This window comes from Callorhinus ursinus, unplaced genomic scaffold (assembly GCF_003265705.2).
Source record: "Callorhinus ursinus isolate GAN/ISIS: 27379988/994484 unplaced genomic scaffold, GSC_fseal_2.0 scaffold84, whole genome shotgun sequence".
NCBI lineage: Eukaryota > Metazoa > Chordata > Mammalia > Carnivora > Otariidae > Callorhinus > Callorhinus ursinus.
The window spans coordinates 3463551-3485566 of record NW_027397146.1 but is presented as its reverse complement, the minus strand read 5'-3'; the positions used below and the strand labels follow the sequence as shown (position 1 = coordinate 3485566).

Genomic DNA, 22016 nt, shown 5'->3' with positions numbered 1-22016 from the left:
TTTTTTTTTTTTTAAGATTTTATTTCAGACAGAGAGTGAGAAAGAGAGAGCACAAGTATGGGGGAGGGATAGAGGGAGAAGCAGACTCCCTACAGAGCAGAGAGCCCGACATAGGGCTCAATCCCAGGACCCTGGGATCGTGACCTGACCCAAAGGCAGACAGACACCTAACTGACTGAGTGACCTTGGCACCCAGGTTTTCAGTTTTATCTTCCTGGTGCATTGAACCCCTTTGGCATTATGAAATGACTGTCTTTATAACTAATAGGGCTTTTGCCTTGAATTTTACTACATCTGATGGGTATTTGCACTATACCACCTGTGTTTTTTGGTCAGCGCTGCCACTTTTCATTTTCTTTGCTTCTATGTCTTTATGGGTTAGATGTAGGTCTTGAAAATGGCAAATAGCTGGATTTTTTAAAAATCTGTTTCATCCATTAACATCCATTTAATTGCTAATGCATTTAGATTGTTCATACCACTCTATTTTTCCCACACTTTCTGTTCTTTATTTTTTCTTCTTTCTTGCCTTCCCTTGGATTGAGGGTTTTTTTTTTTAAATGTGTAAGATGCATGTAACATAATATTTACCATCTTGACCATTTTTTAAAAGATTTATTTATTTGAGAGAGACAGCGACAGCACAAGCAGGCGGGCAGAGGGAGAGAGAATCCCAAACAAACTCCGCATTGAGCTTGGAGCCCAACACGGGGCTCAATCCCAGGACCCTGAGAGCACGACCTGAGCCGAAACCAAGAGTCGCTTAACCGACTGCGCCATCCATGCACCCCATCTTGACCGTTTTTAAGTGTACACTTCAGTGGCATGAAATACATTCTCATTGTTGTGCTACTGTCTTTCGGATTGAAGCTTCTTTTTTTTTTGAGAGAGAGAGAGCGTGCACTCACATCTGTGGGAACGGGAGGAGAGGAGAGGGAGGGAAAGAATCTCAAGCAGACTCCCTGCTGAGCATGGAGCCTGACGTGGGGCTCAATCTCAGGACCCTGAGATCGTGACCTGAGCTGAAATCAAGAGTTGGGCACTCAACCAACTGAGCCACCCAGGCGCCCCTCAGATTGAGTTTTAATTGGTTTCACACAGTGTACATAGTGCCATCCACTGCCTTTTCATTTTCCATTTAACAGTAGAAAATAAACATCTCCATTGTTATGGACCAAAGTGTTTGTGTGTCCCCTCCCCCCAGAATTCATGTGTTCACACCTTAACCCCCAATGTGATAATATTTGGAGATGGGGCCTTTGGGAGGTAGTTAGGGTTAGAAGAGAACATGAGGGTTGGGCCCCCATGGTGGGATTATTAATAGCTCACTCTCATCCCTTCTCCCATATGAATACACAGCAAGGGGTATAGCTCCTCATTTTGTCCCCATAGCTAAGACTTTTCATTAGGAGATTTTTCTTTTTTTCGCATTCCCAAATTTATAAACCTAAACGAAAGGTGGCACATTAAACATCAGAACCCAAAACAGCTAAGCTCAGGCGCCCCACAATTTTTGTCCCACAAGACAAGAGTTCGTGGATAACTACACAGTGGTTCCCTCAGTATACTTCAGTTTGATAGTTGATCCTGGGAGTACAGAGAAGTCAAGGTCAAAGCACGTCTGGAAAATGATCTTAGGTTGAACAAGGTATTTTTTTTTAAGATTTTATTTATTTTAGAGAGAAAGAGCATGAGTGAGGGGAGGGGCAGAGGGAGAGAGAGAATCTCAAGCAGACTCCACACTGAGTGTGAAGCCTGAGGCAGGGCTCGATCTCACGACCTTGAGATCATGACCTGAGCCAAAACCAAGAGTCGGATACTTAACCGACTGAGCCACCCAGGCGCCCCTGAACAAGGTATTATTAATGAATATTTCTGTGAGCTCCAGGAACCTCTGATCTTCCAGAAGGTGGTCCATGGACCCTAGAGGTGTTGTCAGACATCTAAAGTTAGCTGGACAGGTCCTTTTCCACCCAGATGCTGCCCCCCGCCCCCCGTCCCCATCTCAGGAGCCTCCCGTTGCCCACTGGTCAGTCCACAGGTCTTTGGGTTTCAGCTGACATCCCATTAGGTGGCGACAGAGAGCACAAAAAGAAGTATGAAGGAAATAAAACTTGGTTTTGTTTCATGTTAGAAAAGGCACATGGGGTGTTTGTGCACATTAGTCAGATTTTACCACAGAAGGCATCTGAAGGTTTTTTGCCCTTTTTTCTCCCTTCTCCTCAACCCACTGCCTCCCCCACCACCCCCCTGCCTTCCCCAAAGTAAGGTAGTTAGATCAGAAGAGCAAACAGCCAAACACCACATCCTCCGGTCTCTGTCACAGTTGATGGCAGCAGCAGTCATGCAAGCTGGGAACCTGCCCCACCCTTCCCTGCCCTCATGCCTTTACTTCTCCCACCTGTGTCTTCTACATCCCTTCTTCCACCAACCTGGTTCAAGCCCTCATCTCACTTAGGACTCCTGCAATAACTGGCCAACTCTCCTACACATTTCTGTCTTCCCTGACGTCCCTAGAGTCAAATCTCACTCCCCTGCTTTAAACCTAAGGATGGTACCCCTGTCTTCAAATGGCATCAGGGCCCCTGATGTGACCCCTGCCTCTTTCTGTCCTCTTCTGTTCGTTGCTGCTCTTTTCCTCACACGTATACCCCTCAGCTATATAGAACTGCTTTCACACTCCTGGCTATGTCCGTCATTCCCTTGCCACATTTACTCTTCTTACTTATTCTTGAAGACTCAGTTCAAGTATCTCTCCCTGAAAAGAACCCTAACTAAGCCCCCAGGCCTTATCTGGGTTGGATCCTCCTCTTGCATTCCTGGCTCCCTGACAGTACCTCATGCTAAGAGAAGCAGCCTGCTGACTGTCACAGCCCATGGACCTCAGGAGGAGAAGCTGTGTCCTCTGTGTTCAGGATCCATGTTCTCATAAAAAGAATGCTGTGACACTCATGCCACTCAGCTTTCCAAGCCCATACACTCCCTGTTGCAGGCTTGTTCACTGCCCAGACAGTTCCCCTCTGCTAAGGATTTGGTGCCAGGCCTACAGTCTGTCTGTCTGTCCCAGTCCCTTCCATCCCACAGGTGACTTAAATGTGCTTGTAGATGGCCCTTAACCCCTCCTCTGTTCAGTGACTTCTGCCACCCACTGCCATAATCACAGCCTGGAATTTGTCATCACTGGAAACTGCTCTACCCACAGAGCTCTAACAGACAGCTCCGCTGGTGACAAAGACTTCCTGTGCTCTGAGCTCACAGATTCCACCCTTCCTGGGACCCTGTCAGTTTTCTCTCTCATGACTCATGCCCATCACCATATGAACGTGTTTTAGAATTTCCCATCTTCACTGAGCACTCCCTCTTCATCTCCCACCCAGTTTTATTAGCCCCTTGGCCAAGCTCTTCAAGATTTGGCTTCTCGCCTTTCCCCTCCTCACCTCCCCCTCTGCTCAGCCCGGTTCATGGAAGTTTTCCCCCACAATCCACAGAGCAGTCAGTCTTGTTAGCCCCTAGTGGATGTTCCCCTATTGATGTTCATGTTGCCATGGCCAGTGGTGAGTCTTCCTCTTAACATGGTGGTTCCTTCCTGGAAACCCTTTCCTTGTGTCCCTTTGGGGACCCCACCCTTCCGTGGTGCAGCGTCACTGGCTTAGTTTTATTTTCTTTGAACACCTCACCTCTAAGCCCCCTTCTATGTTGTGGGGGAATTCTCCCCCCACCATATGAGTTTGATGGGAGGCCAGGTGACCTGACTAGTCGCTTAAATGCCAGATGCTTCCCTTTTTAAAGTTGCCCTTTTAGCGAGGGCAGCAGTCAGCAAACTATATCCCAAGGCCAAATCTGGCCCACTGCCTGTTTTTGTAAATAAAGTTTTATTGCAACCCAGCTCTACCCCTTCCTTTATGCATTGTCTGTAGCTGCTCTCCCAGTATACCAGGCAAGTGCAGTGTCTGTGACAGAGATCATGTGGTCTGCAAAACAGAAAATATTTACTGTCTGGCCCTTTACAGAAAAAAATGGCCTGAGTCCTGCACAAGGATATGGGTTTGTGCCCCATGTTCTGGTCAGACTCATCCTCAGAGGAGATCAGAGCCAGCAGAGGAGCCCTTGCTCAGCATCTGGGCTGCAGAAAGGACAAGTTAACTGGGCCACAGAGTGGCCATGGTGCTGGTGGTCCGTGCTGCCCCCTGCAGGGTGGCAGAGGCAGTGCTAGCTGCCCTGTGTCAGCCTGGCCCCAGGATTGGAATATTGTTTCTGGCCAACTAGACTCCAACCTGTTCCTCCAACCCTCTAAGGATAGTCTGGCCACCCAGTAGCCTTTTTTCCTTAATTTTTGTTATTGCAGTAAAATACACATAACAGAATTTACCATATGAACCATTTTTAAGTGCACAGTTCTCTGGTATTAATAAGTACATTCATATCGTGGAAACATCACCACCTTCTATCTTCCAGTAGCCTATTAATCAAATCCTTGTCTGCATAAATCAGCTAGAGTTGGTCTCTGTCACTTGCCATCAATAATCTGGGCAGATACACCTGATCATGCTTCTTTTCCTCTGTCTCTTTTGCTGACTCTTCATCACAGCTACAGATAGTGGGGGGAGGGCTGTCCACGCTTGGCATCCAAGGTGCCCTCTTTCACTCACCTGCCTCTTTGGACCTCTGTGCTGAGGACCCCGATATCTGTCTCTAGCCCAGACCTCTCCCCAGAACTGCAGACTTACATATCCAATAGCCCTTTAGATCTTTAGAAGGTGAAATGCCTCAACATTGAAAACATCTAATTTGGGAGTCAGAACCCTTGATCTGGGGGCGCCTGGGTGGCTCAGTCGTTAAGCGTTTGCGTTCGGCTCAGGTCATGATCCCAGGGTCCTGGGATCGAGCCCCACATCAGGCTCCCTGCTCCGCGGGAAGCCTGCCTCTCCCTCTCCCACTCCCCCTGCTTGTGTTCTCTCTCTCACTGTCTCTCTCTGTGTGTCAAATAAATCTTGGGAAAAAAAAAAGGACCCTTGATCTGTGCTCCCCCTGCCCCCAGCATACACGTGCCCTCTACTGCCAGCGCCTAGACGAGCCACCTAATCACCCACGAAGACTCTGCAATGGCCCTGTGCAGCAGGTGTGGAGGTTGCTGTACCAGGAGTGCAGTTAGCAGGCAGCCTCCAGTTCCTTTGGGCTCTTCTGGGCCTCAGCTGCAAAAGCCTCCTTGCCAAGGTCATACCACCATTTCTAGGGCAGCACTCAGGTGAGTGAGCGAGGTGGGGATACAACCGCCCCCACACACCCCTGCCATCTCTGTCCAAGGTGCACAGGAGCTTTGTTGGGCCTGTGGTACACTTCAGTTTCTTCCTCTGCCCAGGTCTGCGTCCTGCCCCTTTTTTCACAGATGTCAATCCCTAATAAACATTTAGTACCCCAAACCATGAGCTCGCCCTGCAGCACCTGGTGTCTCTCTGCCTCCTCACCCCCCTTACATGCTGTAACTTCAGCATTAGGGTGAATTTTTTAAAGTGTTCATCTGGTCATGTCAGTTTTCAGAGTAAAACCCTTTGGAGGCCTCTTACCTCTCAAAATGAAACCCAAAGTCCATTGCCTGGAAGCAAAGCCAGCTTCCTGGGCATGTAGCCTGTACACTGTCCAGGCCTTAGAAGAACCAGGTTTGGTTTAATGCTCTACTGCGGCTATCGCAAAATTCTCCATGTTTTAACAAGTGGTCCTGCGTTTTCATTTTGCACTGGACCCTGCAAATTACTTGGGCTGGCCTGCTTCATTTTGAGTTCATCTTCCCCTCCTTGCTCACTTGGGTCCAGCCCACCACTCTTGCCTTTCCTAGAACAGGCCAGGTTGTTCCTGGGTCAGGGCTGTGGCTCTTGCTGCTCCTTATACCTGGGCCGCACTTTATATGACCCACTCCCTCACCCCTCACTTCCTTCAGATCTGGGTTCAGACTCCCTTCATAGAGGCCTCCCCCAGGGATCAGGCTCCTGCCCATCTCTCAAGACATCTCTGCGTGGTGTGTGAGCACACGTGAGTGCAGCACAAATGGCCCTGCCAGGATTTGAGCTCATTGCAGGCTGGCTTCCCGGCCTGTGCTGCTCGCCGCTGCACTCAGCTGCCCTGCGGTTGTGTAGATGCTGTGCACTCCTGGTCCTCTGCTCTTTCTACCTTGGAAGTTGTTCGTGTTTGCTTTTTCCCTCGGAATGCCTGAAGCATTCTTTCTATTATCCTTGAAGGTGAGGAGGTTGACCAGAGTCTCTCTCACTCTTAAGTGTTCCTTATCACATTTTCCTGGGAACACATTGTGTTCTTTCAAGGTGGAAATGTAGCTCATCTTTGTTTCAGGTCTGTTCTCTTGTATTTTTTATAGCATCTTCTGTTCCATTTTTTGGGTTCCCTACTACAGGGACACAAATTATCCTTATGTTGGATTGTCTTTGTCTCTTTTCCAATGCTATTAGCTTTGCTCTAATTGCTTTAGCTTTTTTTTTTTTTTCATCTGCATTCACTATTTGTCTGATTTGATTTTCAGCTATGTATATTCTGTTTCTGGCTGTTTTTAAATGTATTTATTAGTTCCATAATGATGTGTTTTGGTCTGCAGTTTGTCTAGGTTGGGAATTTGCCCCTTTCATCTTACTGTGTTTTATCATCTCATCTTTGAATTCTTACTGAGAACATGCTCTTACAAAGTTGCGAAGAATTTCCTTCTTTTCCTTGCAGCATATTCTCTTCTTGGTGAAAGACTTTGCCTTTCCTGAGTCATCTCTTTTTTTTTTTTTTTTTTCTCTTTTGGCCATAATATGTTTGCAGAGTTACCATGTCATTTCCAGATATTCTGTTGGCTTTGGTACAGCGGGGGAGTTCTTGGCTTTTTCTTCCTGGTCTCTTGGCATCCTTTCTCACTGCTTTCTCCTCTGAGCTCGGTATTGTGTGGTCAGAGAAGTTGCACGCTAGGGGAGCTGCACCCTTGGGTAGTGTTTGGCAGTATCTGGATTCTTCTTTCTGCCTTAAGAATTATGTTAAGTGTCTTATACGAAGGTTCACTCTAGCTGCTTAAGGGATGTATATGCCGTTCCCACAGGGATGCAGGAAAAGGGCGCACCTCGGGCTCTGGGAAGTTCCCTGGGTCCTTATGTACCCAAGAGCAGTCACCTCTCACAGAGCCCACCTGGCTTGCTGGGTACCTCCCAGCAGGAGATTCTGTAGTTCCTGGGTCTAAACAGAAAAAGTGACAGACTCCCACCTAGTTGCTTCTCTCCGGCTCATTGTCTAAGGCCTCTGGGTATTTTCGGCTCCCCAGCATGGCTTCCGGAGTTGGGATAGGGGCAGGAGCCCCAGTAGGCTGCTGGGTAGGTTTATGTCCCTTTCCTTTGTTTGATGGAGTCTTCCCTTCACACCTCCTCCCACCTTTGTTTCTCGGTTTTATTAGGGGTTGGGAGAGAGCAAGTCTGTGGGAGGTTGTAACCAGCCATTTAAAGCTAATTCTCTAATCTGTGTGGAATCAGTTCTGCTGTGTGGCATGTGATGCAATGGTCATAGGAAGCAAGTCACGGCCCTGTCCCCTATACTTTTCTTTGACTGTTCACAGATGCTTATTCTAGGTAAATATCAGGCTCTGAAGGGGGTTCCAGTGGGCTCTGGACTGCAGGAACAGTATTCAATCTTTCCATTGTATTTTCTCCCTGGTTAGTGTTTAGACACAGGGAAGTGACTGAATTTGCTGATACTTGTCTTGTCACCAGGTGTGTTACTTACTTTCTTAGCCAGTCCCCAGAGTTGTTTATGGGGTAGAGATTTAGTCCCTCCTGCTTGTCCAGTGCTTCCCCATGGCTTTGAACCCCTGTCATCCAAACCCAGGTGACAGGCTGGGGTGTAGGATGGGGGCCCAGGGTGCTGCTGGGGAGGGTGCTGGAACAAGTAGGATCTCCATCTCTTTCTGGATGTTCCAGCCATGCACTGGAGCACTGCAGTCTTTCTCTGCTGTCCCCCTTCTCAGCAGTGCCCAGGGAAACCCCTCAGCCTGTTACTGGCCTTTCCATGTAGGGCACTAGTGGTATTCCAGGCCCTTCCATTTGCCACGAGCAAACTGTATTTCAGCCAGCCTGGCTCCAAGGTCCTGTTGTTCTGACCTTGAAGATTTCTTAGGGCTCTGTTGGAGAATCCTATTCGTAGACCTTCCTGGTGGGTCCCTCCTGTGCTCCCGTATTTGGGTAAAGGTAGAACTGCGCAAACAGTGCTTCACTCACATTGGGCCCAACCACAGCATTTCTACAGCACTCAGAGTGCTTCGGCCGTTGGTGGCACCCTTATTTGCCAGCACTGACAGATTTCCCCCTTTTTACCTATTTTGTTGGCCATTCCGGTGGGCTCAGATGTCATCACTGGGAAAAAGTTTGTTAGGAATGCAGATAGGAGGTGACCTACACTAGTGAGAGGCACAATAAGGAAAACACAGAGTGAGCTGGCTCCTGGAGTTGTCTCTTCCATTACTAGAGATTTCCTTTCTGCCTCTTTTTTCCCCAAAACTATACTGCCTCTGTTGAAAATTTATTTTGGCAAATACTCTGTTCTTCGATAAAAGCAGCCAACGCTTTGATAAAAGCCTGTAAAACTTACATAAAGTATACAGAGGTAAGAAGAAAACAGTATCAACAGACAAGTGGGGGAAGAAGCAGCTGTGGGAATGTACTGCTGGGGACCAAAAAGGCAAATATAATGTAAGTGCATTTGGAGACTGGCTGTTGGTATGCTGAAGACTGGATATTTGTCATGGGGGCACTGGAAGCCAAGTGTCCAACCACTCGTGCAGGGGATGACTGTGAGCACCCTGTGGCATGTAGGAGCGAAGGCTCCAGAGAACATGATGGAAGAGAAGTTGCAAGATGTGGAAGCTAGAGAATGGAGAGCAAATTGAAACAATATGGCCTTTCTAGGGGAAGAGATAAAATAGCAGAAACATCACTAATGACGATTGGGTTCTTGGTTTTCTCCCGTCCTTATCTCATCTGGCCAGCTCCCCCTCCAGTGGCCTTCATGGGCGCAGCTGGTGGGGAAGCCACCTCATGATCCACAGCTTCACCAGCTTTACCACCTTGGACCCTCTCCTCCCCCCACCCCCAGCAGCCTCACATTGTCAGGCCATAGTGTTGCCATTGCATCCATATTCTGGAGTTCCTCCCCTACCTCCCAGTATCTCCCCTTTCACAACATTCGTCAAAATTGCTGATTTCATTATTGACTCTGCTCAGAAGACAGCACCAGGAGAAAGATAAGAAATGGATGCAGGGTGGGGGCGCCTGAGCGGCTCAGTCGGTTAAGCCTCCGACTCTTGGTTTCGGCTCAGGTCATGATTTCAGGGTCCTGGGATCGAGCCCCAAGTCGGCTCCATGCTCAGTGCGGAGTCTGCTGGAGATTATCTCCCTCTCCCTCTCTCCCTTTGGTCCTCCTGCTCGTGCGTGTGCTCTCTCCCTCCCGTCCTCCCCCCCAATAAATAAATCTTTTTAAAAATATTTTATTTATTTATTTGACAGAGAGAGGCACAGCGAGAGAGGGAACACAAACAGGGGGAGTGGGGGGGGGGGAAGCAGTCTTCCCGCCGATTAAGGAGCCCGATGCGGGGCTTGATCCCAGGACCTGAGCCGAAGGCAGACGCTTAGCGACTGAGCCACCAAGGCGCCCCAATAAAAAAAATCTTAAAAAAAAAAAAGCTGTAGCATTCCTGGCCCTAGCACAGCTCATCCTCATCCACAGCTCAGTAGAAGAATGTTAGCTGCTGAATGAGTGAGTGGGTGAAACATTGCCCCGTGCCACTCCCAGTGGTCTTGCTATGATGACTTCTGTTTAAAAGCTTGCCCCTATCTGCTAAGCATTCCAGAGTGGAAGCAGTCTCTGCTGCCCTGCTTTATTCCTATCTAGTTGCAGACCATTTTCATCAATCCCAAAGGAAACCCTGTGGAAAACAGCCTGGCGGTTCCTCAAAAGGTTAAACATAGAATTCCCATATGATCCAGCATTTCCACTCTAGGTGTAGACCCGAGAGAATTGAAAACATATATCCATGCAAAAACTTGCACACAAATGTTCATAGTAGCTAAAAGGTGGAAACCATCCAGCTCTTCATCAACAGATGTATGGACAAAGTGTGCTGTTTCCATACAATGAAATGTTATTCAGCCATAAAATGGCATTAAGTTCTGATACATACTATAACATGAATGAACCTAGAAAACATGGTGCTGAGTGGAAGGAGCCAGTCACAAAAGGCCATCTGTTGTAGGATTCCATGTATATGAAATGGACAGAATAGGCAAATCCATAGAGACAGCAGATTAGTAGCTGCTGAGGGCTGGGAGTGAGGTGACATGGGGGAATAACTGCTTAATGGGTATGGGGTTTCCTCCGGGGGTGATGAAATGTTCTGGAACTAGATAGTGGTGATGGTTGCACAACATTGTGAATGTACTAAGTGCTGCTAATGGTAAATTTTATGTTATGTGCATTTTACCACAATAAGAAAAAGATTGATCAAATGCCCTCAGAATATTTAGCCGGCAACCTTCAACTTGGCTAAATGCCTGGTCATTAAACTTTTTTTTATGTCATTAAACTTCTTGAACTAAATTCTTTTCAACTGCCATGGTTACCGTGTCCTGGGCTTCAGAGATGGCATTCAAATTGGCTTGGTCTAGTCTAGCATATATCACCCTCAGTCCCATGCTGGCCTCTTTCTCTCAGATGGATGGCAGAGTTACTTGCCTGGACTCTGCCTGTAGCCAAACAGGGTTGCTTGGAGACAGCTGTGGGTTCTGAGCACTGCTTGGGCATCGTAAAACCTACCTTTACGATTTAGGGTAATAGGGAAAATCAGCTGTCATTTTAGTGGGGTGTTATAAAAATTGAGATATAATTCACATAGCAGGAAATTCACCCATTTAAAGTGTACAGTTCAGGGGCACCTGGGTGGCTCAGATGGTTAATCGTCTGCCTTCGGCTCAGGTCATGATCCCAGGGTCCTGGGATTGAGCCTTGCATCGGGCTTCCTGTTTGGCGGGGAGCCTGCTTCTCCCTCTGCCTCTACCCCTCCCCCTGCTTGTGCTCTCTAGCTCTGTCACGTAAATAAAAAAATCTTTAAAAAAAATTAAGTGTACAATTCAGTGGCATTTAGTACATTCACAGTGTTGTGCAACCATCACCTCTGGTCCCAGAACATTTTTATCACCACTAAAAAAAAGAAAAAAAAAACCCTATAATCATTAGGAGTCACTCCCTATTACCCACTACCCCCAGCCCCTGGTAATGACTAATCTACTTTCTCTCTCTGGATTTGCCTATTTGAAACATTTCATATAAATGGAATTATATAGTATTTGTCTTTTTGTGGCTGGCTGATGTCACTCAGCGTAGAGTCTCCAAAGTTCATACAAGTTGTAGCCTGTGTCTGAATTCCATTTCTTTTTAAAGCTAAATAACATCCCATTGTGTGGATGGACCACGTTTTGCTTATCTATTCATCTGTCAGTGGACCCTTGGGTTGTTTCTACCTTTTGGCTAATGTGAATCATGCTGCTATGAACATGGGTGTACAGATACCTGTTCAGGTCCCTGTTTTCAGTTCTCTTGGGTCTACACCTAGAGTGGAAATGCTAGGTCCTGTGGGAATTCCATGTTTAACCTTTTGAGGAACTGCCTGACTGTTCTCCATAGTAGCAGTGTTTGTTTAAACCTGCTTTTCTTGCCCCATGTGTGACGGACTCATGCTATGAAGATGAGATCTACCGTATGGCACCGGGTGCCTTCATTTGGGGAAGGAGCTCCCTTTGACTGTCAAGAACTGTATTTTATTTAGCTTTTCAAAACAGTTTCTCTTGGATCTTCTGAAAACTGAGGTATTTAAAAATACGCTAAATTCAGAGCCGCTGAACTTCAGGTTCTACTGCTGTAGCCTTTGAGCTGAACCCCATTTGCTCTTTTGCTCCCCGGAGACCACTGAGACACTCTCTTCCAGTGCCAGTTTGATTTCTCTCAGATCTTAAAAGACTGAAGCTGGCATCTCAAAGTGCAGCTGTCTTTATTGATTCGTGCAGAGAAGCCTCCTTGATTCTGAGATTCTGCAGCTCATACTGAAGGTAGAAAGAATTGGAAGCACTGAGTGAATGACACTGCAGGATGGAAGCAGCCACTGCAAGAAGGCCGTTTCTCTCCTCTGGTCCCTGACCATTCACCTGGGGAAGTAGCCACCACCTTGCCCTGATGGGTCATGGCCTCATTGTAGGACTCAGGCTCCTTCTGCAGCTCAGTGGAATGGGTGACTAGAAATGAACGGTGCTGAGAAATGCCATATCCTGAAACTGGCCTCATGCAAACATGACTGAAATGGGGCCAGGATATTGCTGTGCCTCTAGAAGGATCCCTGGAGCTCACTTGGGAGGGGGCTGGATTCCAATTCAAGTGAAAAACACCTTTCAGCTGCTGCTTTCACCTGGCTTTGTAGCCTTTTTCTTTTTTAATCTGAAAGCCTCGGGGATTGAGTAGTCCCTCCTCAGTCACAGTTGCCTAGCCAGCTGCACCTGCCAGCTGTTGGTTGCCTGCACCCCTGTAATGGACAGGAGCCTGGGGTCACATGAGTGCCAGGTATAGCTTCCCAGGGCGGCCTTCTGCAGGATTACTGGAGGTTACTTTTATTATGAAAGTACAGGCAGTTCTCGCCATCAAACCCCTTGGGATGCAGTAATTTGGCTCAAAAACAAGATTCCTGCAACTCTCATTTTCCTTCACGAGATCAAAGAAAAGATTTGATCTAACGTTTGCGTTCTAGAAGCAAACTTACTAGATGATGTTGTATTACTCAAGAGCCTTCTTTCCTGCCTCGTAGATGTTTAAAGTTTGTGAAGGCCTTTCTGCTTCCATGTGATATGTGTGTTCTACAAATCACACAATAAAAAGTAAGAGTTATGGGGAAAATGGGAGGGGTAAGCCACGCCAAACCTATGTGATTTGAGCTCACTAACAAAATCTTTGACAATTCTGATTAAAATTCTGGCTAAGAGACATAGCACCAGGGCACACTGAAGTGTCTGTTGACATTTGCACCCAGCACTACCATCAGCTCTAACCCCCAGATTTGTGCTTCCTGCCACACCACACGCAGATTCTATTACACAGTTCTTTTGACATTTAAAGTGGCGTCCTAGGCAAGGCTGCCTTCGGCAGTGATTTTTGGTTTTTTTTTATTTAAGTAATCTCTGCGCCCAGTGTGGGGCTGGAACTCACAACCCCGAGATCAAGAGTCAGATGCTCTTCCAACTGAGCCAGCGAGGTGCCCCTTGCAATGATTTTTATTTAAACACAGGGTAATGACCCTGACACCTTCCCTTCATTTGCACTCACAGCTTCACCATATAGAGCGTAACGCTGTGGAAAACATTGTGGGTCTTTGAGCCACTAAAAGAAGGCCCTTCAACAAGGTTTCCAGCTTTCCCTCCTAATGTATTCGTGTAATGTGAAGGTGTTCTCTTTAATTGTTAGAAAACTTGCCCGAAACTGCTTCAAAATATCACTGTCAACCCGCACAGCTTCCAGTTACATTGTCATCCCCCCCTTTTCAAAACATGCTGCCACATTAGTACTGCATATGTTTCCCTGAGTCACTGTTGCCACATTGCACTCAGAAGTGCTGCTTGAACCTGGCTTTCCTGCGGGCATACAGTACACTTTTGAACCTCAAGGAGCTTGGCACCGTGCTAGCGTGAACCATACTTACATTCCCCAAACGGCCCATGAGCACCCCTTCAGTGCCTTCAAACCAGGAGCCAGTACAGGATTGCATGTTGCCTTCTGCTGTCCTATTTAACTAGGAGCAGTTCCCAAACCTTTTCTTCAGGCCGCAGTTTGAAGAGTCCAGACTCAAAGTTGGGTGGAATGCCCTTCTCTTTGGAATCTTCCAGTTGTTTCCTTATGGCCTCAGTTACCCATTCTTACAGGATGGGACAGTGCTGATGCTCAGTTTGATCACTTGTTAACGGGACACTTGCCAGATTTATCCATAGAACAGGATCCCCTACCTTCCTTCCCTTACTCTTTAAACTGTATATTCCTTACTTTTCCACCAGCTTACCAGTGTAAGGAAAACTTTTTTTTTTTAAGATTTTATTTATTTGACAGAGAGACAGCGAGAGAGGGAACACAAGCAGGGGGAACAGCAGAGGGAGAGGGAGAAGTGGGCTCCCCGGTGAGCAGGGAGCCCATCGTAGGGCTCCATCCCAGGACCTTGGGATCATGACCTGAGCCGAAGGCAGACGCTTAACCGACTGAGCCACCCAGGTGCCCCCAAGTAAAACTTTTAAACAGCATCTTCTGTAATATCTTCTAGAAGATGTTCAGTCTAGCATTTTTTTTGTAGTTTCCACAGGAGGAGTGTCTGCAGACCTGATGCTGATCCGTGGAAGCCTGGAGCCTGTCCTCCCAGCATAGCCATCCTCCATACTGCTACCCCCACAACCCTGCCCTCCCTGTCACCACACACTGTCACTGCCTGTTCTCCCAGGCCCTCACTTAACTGCCCCAGCCTCGTCTCCTGCCAGCCCAGCCCACCAGTGCTCAGGAGGCTACGGTAGCACCCAAACTCATCCTTTATTCACTTACTCAGACCGTGCCTGCTTTGGGTGCTAAGCTAGCCCCTGCTCCTCAAACCTGTTGGTCAGAGGGATACAGTCATCAAAAGAAGCAAAGGTAGTACAGCCTCTAGGTTGTGATCGTCACTTGGCACTCCTGTGCCTGGCACTGTGCGTCAGGTGGAGGGACAACAATAAAGAAGGCACGCACTGTTGGGGGGGCGGGGGCTGACCTATGTAGTGGTGTATTCCAACCACACTGGGGGGCCTAGGGCACTCTTGCTCATGGGATTGGGGAAGGCAGGAGCAGGGAATGCTCCTCAGAAGTGCCATCTTAACCCAAAAGAAGACAGGAGAGAGGGCCAGCCCAGAGCCATTGGTGACACAGGGTAGGAGTCATTAGTCACTCCTCTCTCTAGGGATGGAGCTATTGATATCACTGCCTACTATCACTGGCCTGTCTTGAGCCCTCCTTGCCAGCCAGTAGAACTCCTCAGCCCTGGAAACCCAGCTCAAGCCTTCCTCCTCCAGGAAATCCCCATCTCTGGGCTTCCCCTGTGCCTGGAACAGGGAAGGGTGTCAGTATTTTTTTGTTACTTCTTGTCCCCCTGACTAAACTGGGGGCTCTTGAAAACCAAATGCTGATAATTCTGCCCTGTTGTTCCAGCCCCTAGCAGAGTCTGGCTCAGGGCAAGGGTGGTTGATGAACATTCATCAACTCAACTGTGACCTCAGACAAGTTCCCCAACCACACAAGGGAATTTTGTGTACTTCCTTTTCTTTTCATCTGTAACACTGAAGAGTTGGAAGGGTGGTTTTTCTGGGGATCCTCCCAGCTCCAGAATATATGAACGTGGCTTCCTGAAGTCCGCTCTCCGCACGGCAAGTAGAATGATCCTTGTAAGATAAGAGCCCTCATCCCTTCCCCTGCCCGAGGCTCCCCAAAAGCAACCTGACAGCCTTCCACATCCCCCTTGAGGCCTCTCTGCTGCCCAGAACCTTCTGGCACGTAGCCACATGGCTTGCTCCCTTGCTTCCTATAGGCTTTTCCCTCTTTTGTCCCTCATTGTGTTCCAGTCAGTTTGTTCTTTTGGACACTCGCCTTGTCACAGTGTCACCTAGTGCAAGGAGCCCTTTCGGCCAGACCAGCAACTGTGTCCTTTGACTTTCCCTTTCTCCGTCCAAGCACTCTCCTGCTTTTCTGCCCCCACAGGCCACTGGAGAACCACAACCACCCACTTCTCCCAGGACCAGCCTGGCTCCCTCTGTGGACATTGGGTGCGTTCCCTGCCCCTGGGGTGCCGTATTAGGCCTTAGAATATGTCCCACCAAGGATGTGCCAGAGCACTGTGGTCAGAGATATTTGAAATAAATCTTTTCTCTGTGGTATGGTATCAATTTGATATACAGTTAAATTCATGTGTTTGTGTTTGCATTCAATATAGTAACGTTTTGTTATCACTTATTTTTGTTTTCATTTTGGTTATGTAAACTTTTACATGATTCAGAGGGGTTTTGTCTCGCGCCTATACTTTACCTCATTCCCACCCACCCTGGGACTAGGAAGCACTTCTTTCCTTGTTTCTCACATAAAAGGCAGCCTACGATCCATAGGAGATCCAGAGGTGCTCTTTGACAGCTCTCTTCAGCTGCATGGCTCTCCATGCTATAGGCGTAGTGTCGTCCATTCATTCCGCATGTCCTTGCTGGCAGCTCTCTGAGTTGTCTGCAGTATTGGGGCAGGAAAAATAATGCCATTACAAATAACATCATACACCTGTTGTTTTGCATTTTGGGGGGTGCCTCTTTAGGGTAGAGTTCTAGAAGGGATTGCTTTTGATGGCATTGATACCCTTGTTTATATATATAAGATGCATTGCCAGGGCATGTAGTTTTGTACTTGACCTCATGGTGATTAAGCCATTTGGGGAATATAAATGAGCATTCTGAAGAAGCCAGACCTTTCCCATGGGTGCAGTGTTGTCCTCTGACTCCAGGACTATCCAGGTTCCAGGGAGCAGCCCTGGCCTTCAGCAGTGCCCTTGTGGTGGACTGTGTGGAAGTGGTCGTTCCAGTCCATCTGCCACTCTGCCACTGGCAAGCTCCCCTTTTCCCCTCTGTGATGGGGGCATGCAGGTCACAGGCCACACCTAGCTTCCCAGGATTCTTCCTCATTTCCTGCTGAGGAGCTAAGACTGCGAGGATTGAAAACTATGCTCTGTGCTGCAACAGATTAGAGACCCTCACTTTACAGCAAGAAAAGATCTCCTATGGGCCATGGGCTGGATCAGGGTGACCCTGGCAGCCGTGCTTAAAGCCCTGAACTGCTAGAGGACAACCCAGGATAGGGAGGAACTCAGGGGCAAGCCTGTCTCTCGACCCCTGACCCGAGCTGTTTAGAAAAGGCCTGTCTTCATGGTGCCAAGTGTGTCCTGATACAAACCCACCTTTGGCAGCTTACCCACGTCATTTGAGTCTGGTTACCAGTGCACACCACAGTGCCTTCATTGGAATCTCCACAGTCTGAACAAGGGAGAGGTTGCTTGGGGTAGACCGGCCGTGAGGTAGTGACCAGTGCTGACACGAGCCTTGTGGGACAGGACAGTTCTAGGGCTGAGATACTATTCTTTTCTAGAATGAATCACCGAGAGACCAGCAGATGGCCGATTCCAAGCCTCCCCCGGGTTGTTTCTGCCCTCTTAGCCCTGCCCCAAGAACATCATGGCCAGACTCTGATTCCAGGGTCCAGGGCGTCATGGTGATCATTTCCGATGTACACAAGGAAGGGACCCTACCAGGTGGAGCCAAAATATAGGGAAGGAGCTGCTCTGTCAGTGTGAAAGAATGGGGAGGCGCCTGCCCTGGAATGGGGAGGGTGCTCTTCTGCACCTTTGCACTCCTTGCTCTTCCCTTCCATTGGTTGAGTCTGAGGTGGTCATGTGTTGTAAGGGAATGTCTGGTGATAAAAGTTTACCAGACCTGGGATGGCTTCTCTTCTCACTCCCAGAACCCTGGGCAGCAGTTTCTGGTTGCCCGAGTTGGCCAGTGTTTTATAGTGCCATTGTGACTTTTCTCCCTCTGGGGTGTTGGTACCTATTGTCAAGATGAGGAAACTAAGACACGGGACGTTGAGGTCACTTGCTCGGGCCCATGTTTAGAAATTGCAAAGTCAGGATTTGAGCTCAGGTTGGCTGGTTCAAAACCTGCATGTTCTTTCCACAGCACTGTGCTGTGCACCACCTCCCCAAGAGGGTAGTGCTAGGCTCTGTTACTGTCAGTAAGTTGTATTGTGCCCCATGACTGGTTTTTATCAAATACACATTTGAGAAAACTTAAAATACAGAACCTATAGTAATGCCCAAGCCAGGTCTTCATGAAGAGTAGCCCTGCCCACATTTTGGGTGGGCAGCTCCCTCTCCAGCAGTCAAGGGCCTCTTGTTAGCCATCAAGCCTAGAGGCTCTCGGGCACAGCTTATAAAGTGGCCTCTTCCAAGACACTGCACTAAGAAGCCACATGGTGTTTCTGCCCAGAAAAATACCACCTGTACAGGCCGCTCACTCTCCTGTATGTTAGAGGAATGGGACTTGGGACAGAAGGAGTCAGAGTGGTCACAGGACAGGTAGGGGAAAGGCATCAAAATCTGGGTGAGCATTGGCGGGGCAGCCCTGTCTCTCAGAGCCCTACCTGTGCTGGGGTGCCCCAAACCTGCCATTGCTCACTTTTTCTACAAATCAGTGTGTTCCTGTGATACTTACATACTTATTTAACACTTCAGGGAAGAAAAGTCAGAAGACCAGGATCTCCAGGGCCTCAAGGACAAACCCCTGAAGTTTAAAAAGGTGAAGAAGGATAAGAAAGAAGACAAAGAGGGCAAGCATGAGCCCCTGCAACCACCGGCTCACCACTCTGCTGAACCAGCAGAGGCAGGCAAAGCAGAGACCTCAGAAGGGTCAGGCTCAGCCCCAGCTGTCCCAGAAGCTTCTGCCTCCCCCAAACAGCGGCGCTCCATCATTCGTGACCGGGGACCCATGTATGATGACCCCACTCTGCCTGAAGGTTGGACCCGAAAGCTTAAGCAAAGGAAATCTGGCCGCTCCGCTGGGAAGTATGATGTGTATTTGATCAAGTAAGTAAGGGCAACTCCTGTCTCTACAGAGCAGGGAAGGCTGGGTGGGCAGGAGGTTGGGGACAGGTGCTAAGAAACTAATGGGAATCCTTTAGAGTGGCGGCTCTTTGTTACTTGTTGATCAGGAAAATGTGTGTGCATAACCCCACCTTGGGTTGGGAGGGCTTTGGTAGACCACTTGCAGACCCCACCAGGTATGTTTGGAAATGACTGTGTACAGAGGTCACTGCCGTGAGTGAGATGTACACAGGGTATAGCAGAGTGTGATTTTACTCCACCAGCCCTTCAGGTGTTGTCTGGAGGTAGCATAGCAGTAGGGCCTACCCAGGGCCACAGTGAGGAGACCAGGAGAGGTCACCTGGGAAACAGGACACAAGGCCCTGCCCAGGCTGGGCCCAGAGGCCACAGGACCTGCCATGTGTCGTGGCCTGCGCTTGGAAGGCAAGCAGAGCTCTCTGGGTTCCTCCCATTATACCCGCTGGAAAACATCCAGCTGAGGGGCTCTTCTCAAAACCAGTTAAAACTCCTTTCTGTGAGTTATTCTGTGACATGGCTTCATGACCCAGAAGAAGTAGGAATTCATAGGGCTCAGTCCACTCTGTGAATCATGTTGGGAAAGGTTGGGCTCTCTGACAGGGCCTCGGGAAAGACACATGCCTTTCCAGCTGTCATTGGTGCATTTGTCCAGCTTTGGGCTGGTCGTTGGGCATTTTCTGTTCAAACAGAGTAACTTCCAAGCCAGAGCTTCAGAGGAGGACTGAATAAGTACATTTTAGTTCTGGCCCTTAGATGATCCAGAAAAGGTTAACAGTTTTGGAAGGACATTTGCAGACAACCTCGTTTGATTCCAACAACTCTGACAAGGGTGAGCAAAGCATTATCCTATTGACAGATGAGGAAACCGATCCCAGAGAGGCTAAGCAGCATGCCCAGGTTCAGACAGAGGAGTGCTCTACTTCCTGAGTGGGCCCAGGCACCAGCCAGCAGAATGGGCCCCCCATCCTGATGGCTCAAGAGGGTCCCCAGGCCAGGCCCTTTGGGGGCCAGAGGAGGGGCCTTGGTGGTAGGCGGACCCTCAGGGGCATCCGGGCAACGGCTGTCACTGGAGCGAGCACACCCTCTAGGTGCCCGCCACCGCCGCCCAGCAACCCGACTGCTTCACGTGTGGCTGTGGCCGTGCCCCTCTAGTTTTAGCCTGTTTTGGCTTTTCTCTACTGTGACTCTCATTCAGTGGTATCATCAGGCAGGTCAGTTGCAGAACGTCCTGTCCCAGAGTTCACCACCTTCTGCTCTGCCCCATCTTTGTACATTAGCGTGGAAGCTTCTAATCGTTCTTTGTGTCTCTCCATTTTTTCCCACAGTCCCCAGGGAAAAGCCTTTCGCTCTAAAGTGGAGTTGATTGCGTACTTCGAAAAGGTAGGCGACACCTCCCTGGACCCTAATGATTTTGACTTCACGGTAACTGGGAGAGGGAGCCCCTCCCGGCGAGAGCAGAAACCACCTAAGAAGCCCAAATCTCCCAAAGCTCCAGGAACTGGCAGAGGTCGGGGACGCCCCAAAGGGAGCGGCACTGCGAGACCCAAGGCAGCAGCATCAGAGGGTGTGCAGGTGAAAAGGGTCCTGGAGAAAAGTCCCGGGAAGCTGCTCGTCAAGATGCCTTTTCAAGCTTCACCGGGGAGCAAGGCCGAAGGGGGCGGCGGGGCCACCACGTCAGCCCAGGTCATGGTTATCAAACGCCCTGGCAGGAAGCGAAAAGCCGAGGCCGACCCCCAGGCCATTCCCAAGAAGCGGGGCCGAAAGCCGGGCAGTGTGGTGGCAGCCGCTGCCGCAGAGGCCAAGAAGAAAGCAGTGAAGGAGTCTTCCATCCGGTCCGTGCAGGAGACCGTGCTCCCCATCAAGAAGCGCAAGACCCGGGAGACCGTCAGCATCGAGGTGAAGGAGGTGGTGAAGCCCCTGCTGGTGTCCACCCTCGGCGAGAAGAGTGGGAAGGGACTGAAGACCTGCAAGAGCCCCGGGCGGAAAAGCAAGGAGAGCAGCCCCAAGGGGCGCAGCGGCAGCGCCTCCTCACCCCCCAAGAAGGAGCACCACCACCATCACCACCACTCAGAGCCCCCGAAGGCACCCGCGCCGCTGCTTCCACCCCCACCCCCGCCCCCACCCGAGCCCCAGAGCTCCGAGGACCCCGCCAGCCCCCCTGAGCCCCAGGACTTGAGCAGCGGCGTCTGCAAAGAGGAGAAGATGGCGAGAGGAGGCTCGCTGGAGAGCGACGGCTGCCCCAAGGAGCCAGCTAAGACTCAGCCCACGGTCGCGACCGCCGCCACGGCCGCAGACAAGTACAAACACCGAGGGGAGGGAGAGCGCAAAGACATTGTTTCATCCTCCATGCCAAGGCCAAACAGAGAGGAGCCTGTGGACAGCCGGACGCCCGTGACCGAGAGAGTTAGCTGACTTTACACAGAGCGGATTGCAAAGCAAACCAACAAGAATAAAGGCAGCTGTTGTCTCTTCTCCTTATGGGTAGGGCTCTGACAAAGCTTCCCGATTAACTGAAATAAAAAATATTTTTTTTTCTTTCAGTAAACTTAGAGTTTCGTGGCTTCAGGGTGGGAGTAGTTGGAGCATTGGGATGTTTTTCTTACCGACAAGCACAGTCAGGTTGAAGACCTAACCAGGGCCAGAAGTAGCTTTGCACTTTTCTAAACTAGGCTCCTTCAACAAGGCTTGCTGCAGATACTACTGACCAGACAAGCTGTTGACCAGGCTTCTTAGGGTATGCCTGCACCTCCCCTCCCACCCAGACCTCCCCCCCACGCCCCCCCATGTGGTCATTAGGGACAGAGAGTGCCATTGGTGCCCCAGTCTCCGCTCTCCTCTCCCCCCACCCTGCGCCACCCCCACCCTCCAGCTCCCCCACCTCCCCCATCCCCACCCACATTGGGACAAGGAGGTGTGAGGCAGGAGAGACAGTTGGATTCTTTAGAGAAAAAGACAGAGATGGCCAGTGGCTACAGCCTGTGTGATCTCACCCATGGTGGCACAAATCTGGCCCCACACCAGCCCCAATCCAAAACCGACTAGGACATTTCACAGGACAGGGAGGTAGCACCTGTCCGCTCCAGTTCTGGCATGGCTAGGAGGGAGTCAGTCCTTTGAGCTGCTGGGTGTAGACTGGCCTGAGTCAGGTGACCAGGTGAGAGGACAGCCCGGGGCCGTTATCCAGTGGGTGGCGCTAGAGAGAGAGAGAGAGAGGCCGTGGAAGCAGCAGGATGAGGCGCAGGCA

The 22016-nt window shown here is 49.5% G+C and overlaps 1 protein-coding gene across 2 annotated transcripts in view; it reads left to right on the top strand.

The window, feature by feature from the left end:
* MECP2 (methyl-CpG binding protein 2) overlaps positions 1-21317 on the top strand; it is a 54067-nt gene extending 32750 nt beyond the window's left edge. Inside the window, exons 1-3 of one of the 2 annotated variants that reach the window (XM_073887937.1) lie at positions 18656-18736; positions 20098-20152; positions 20262-21317. In XM_073887937.1, coding sequence (XP_073744038.1) covers positions 20390-21184 — 795 coding nt within the window. In that variant the 5' untranslated portion in view covers positions 18656-18736; positions 20098-20152; positions 20262-20389 and the 3' untranslated portion in view covers positions 21185-21317. Of the gene's footprint in view, positions 1-18385; positions 18737-20097 lie in introns of those variants that run through there. The other variant, XM_025862924.2, reaches the window with a different exon arrangement.
* The last annotated feature ends 699 nt before the right edge of the window (positions 21318-22016 follow it).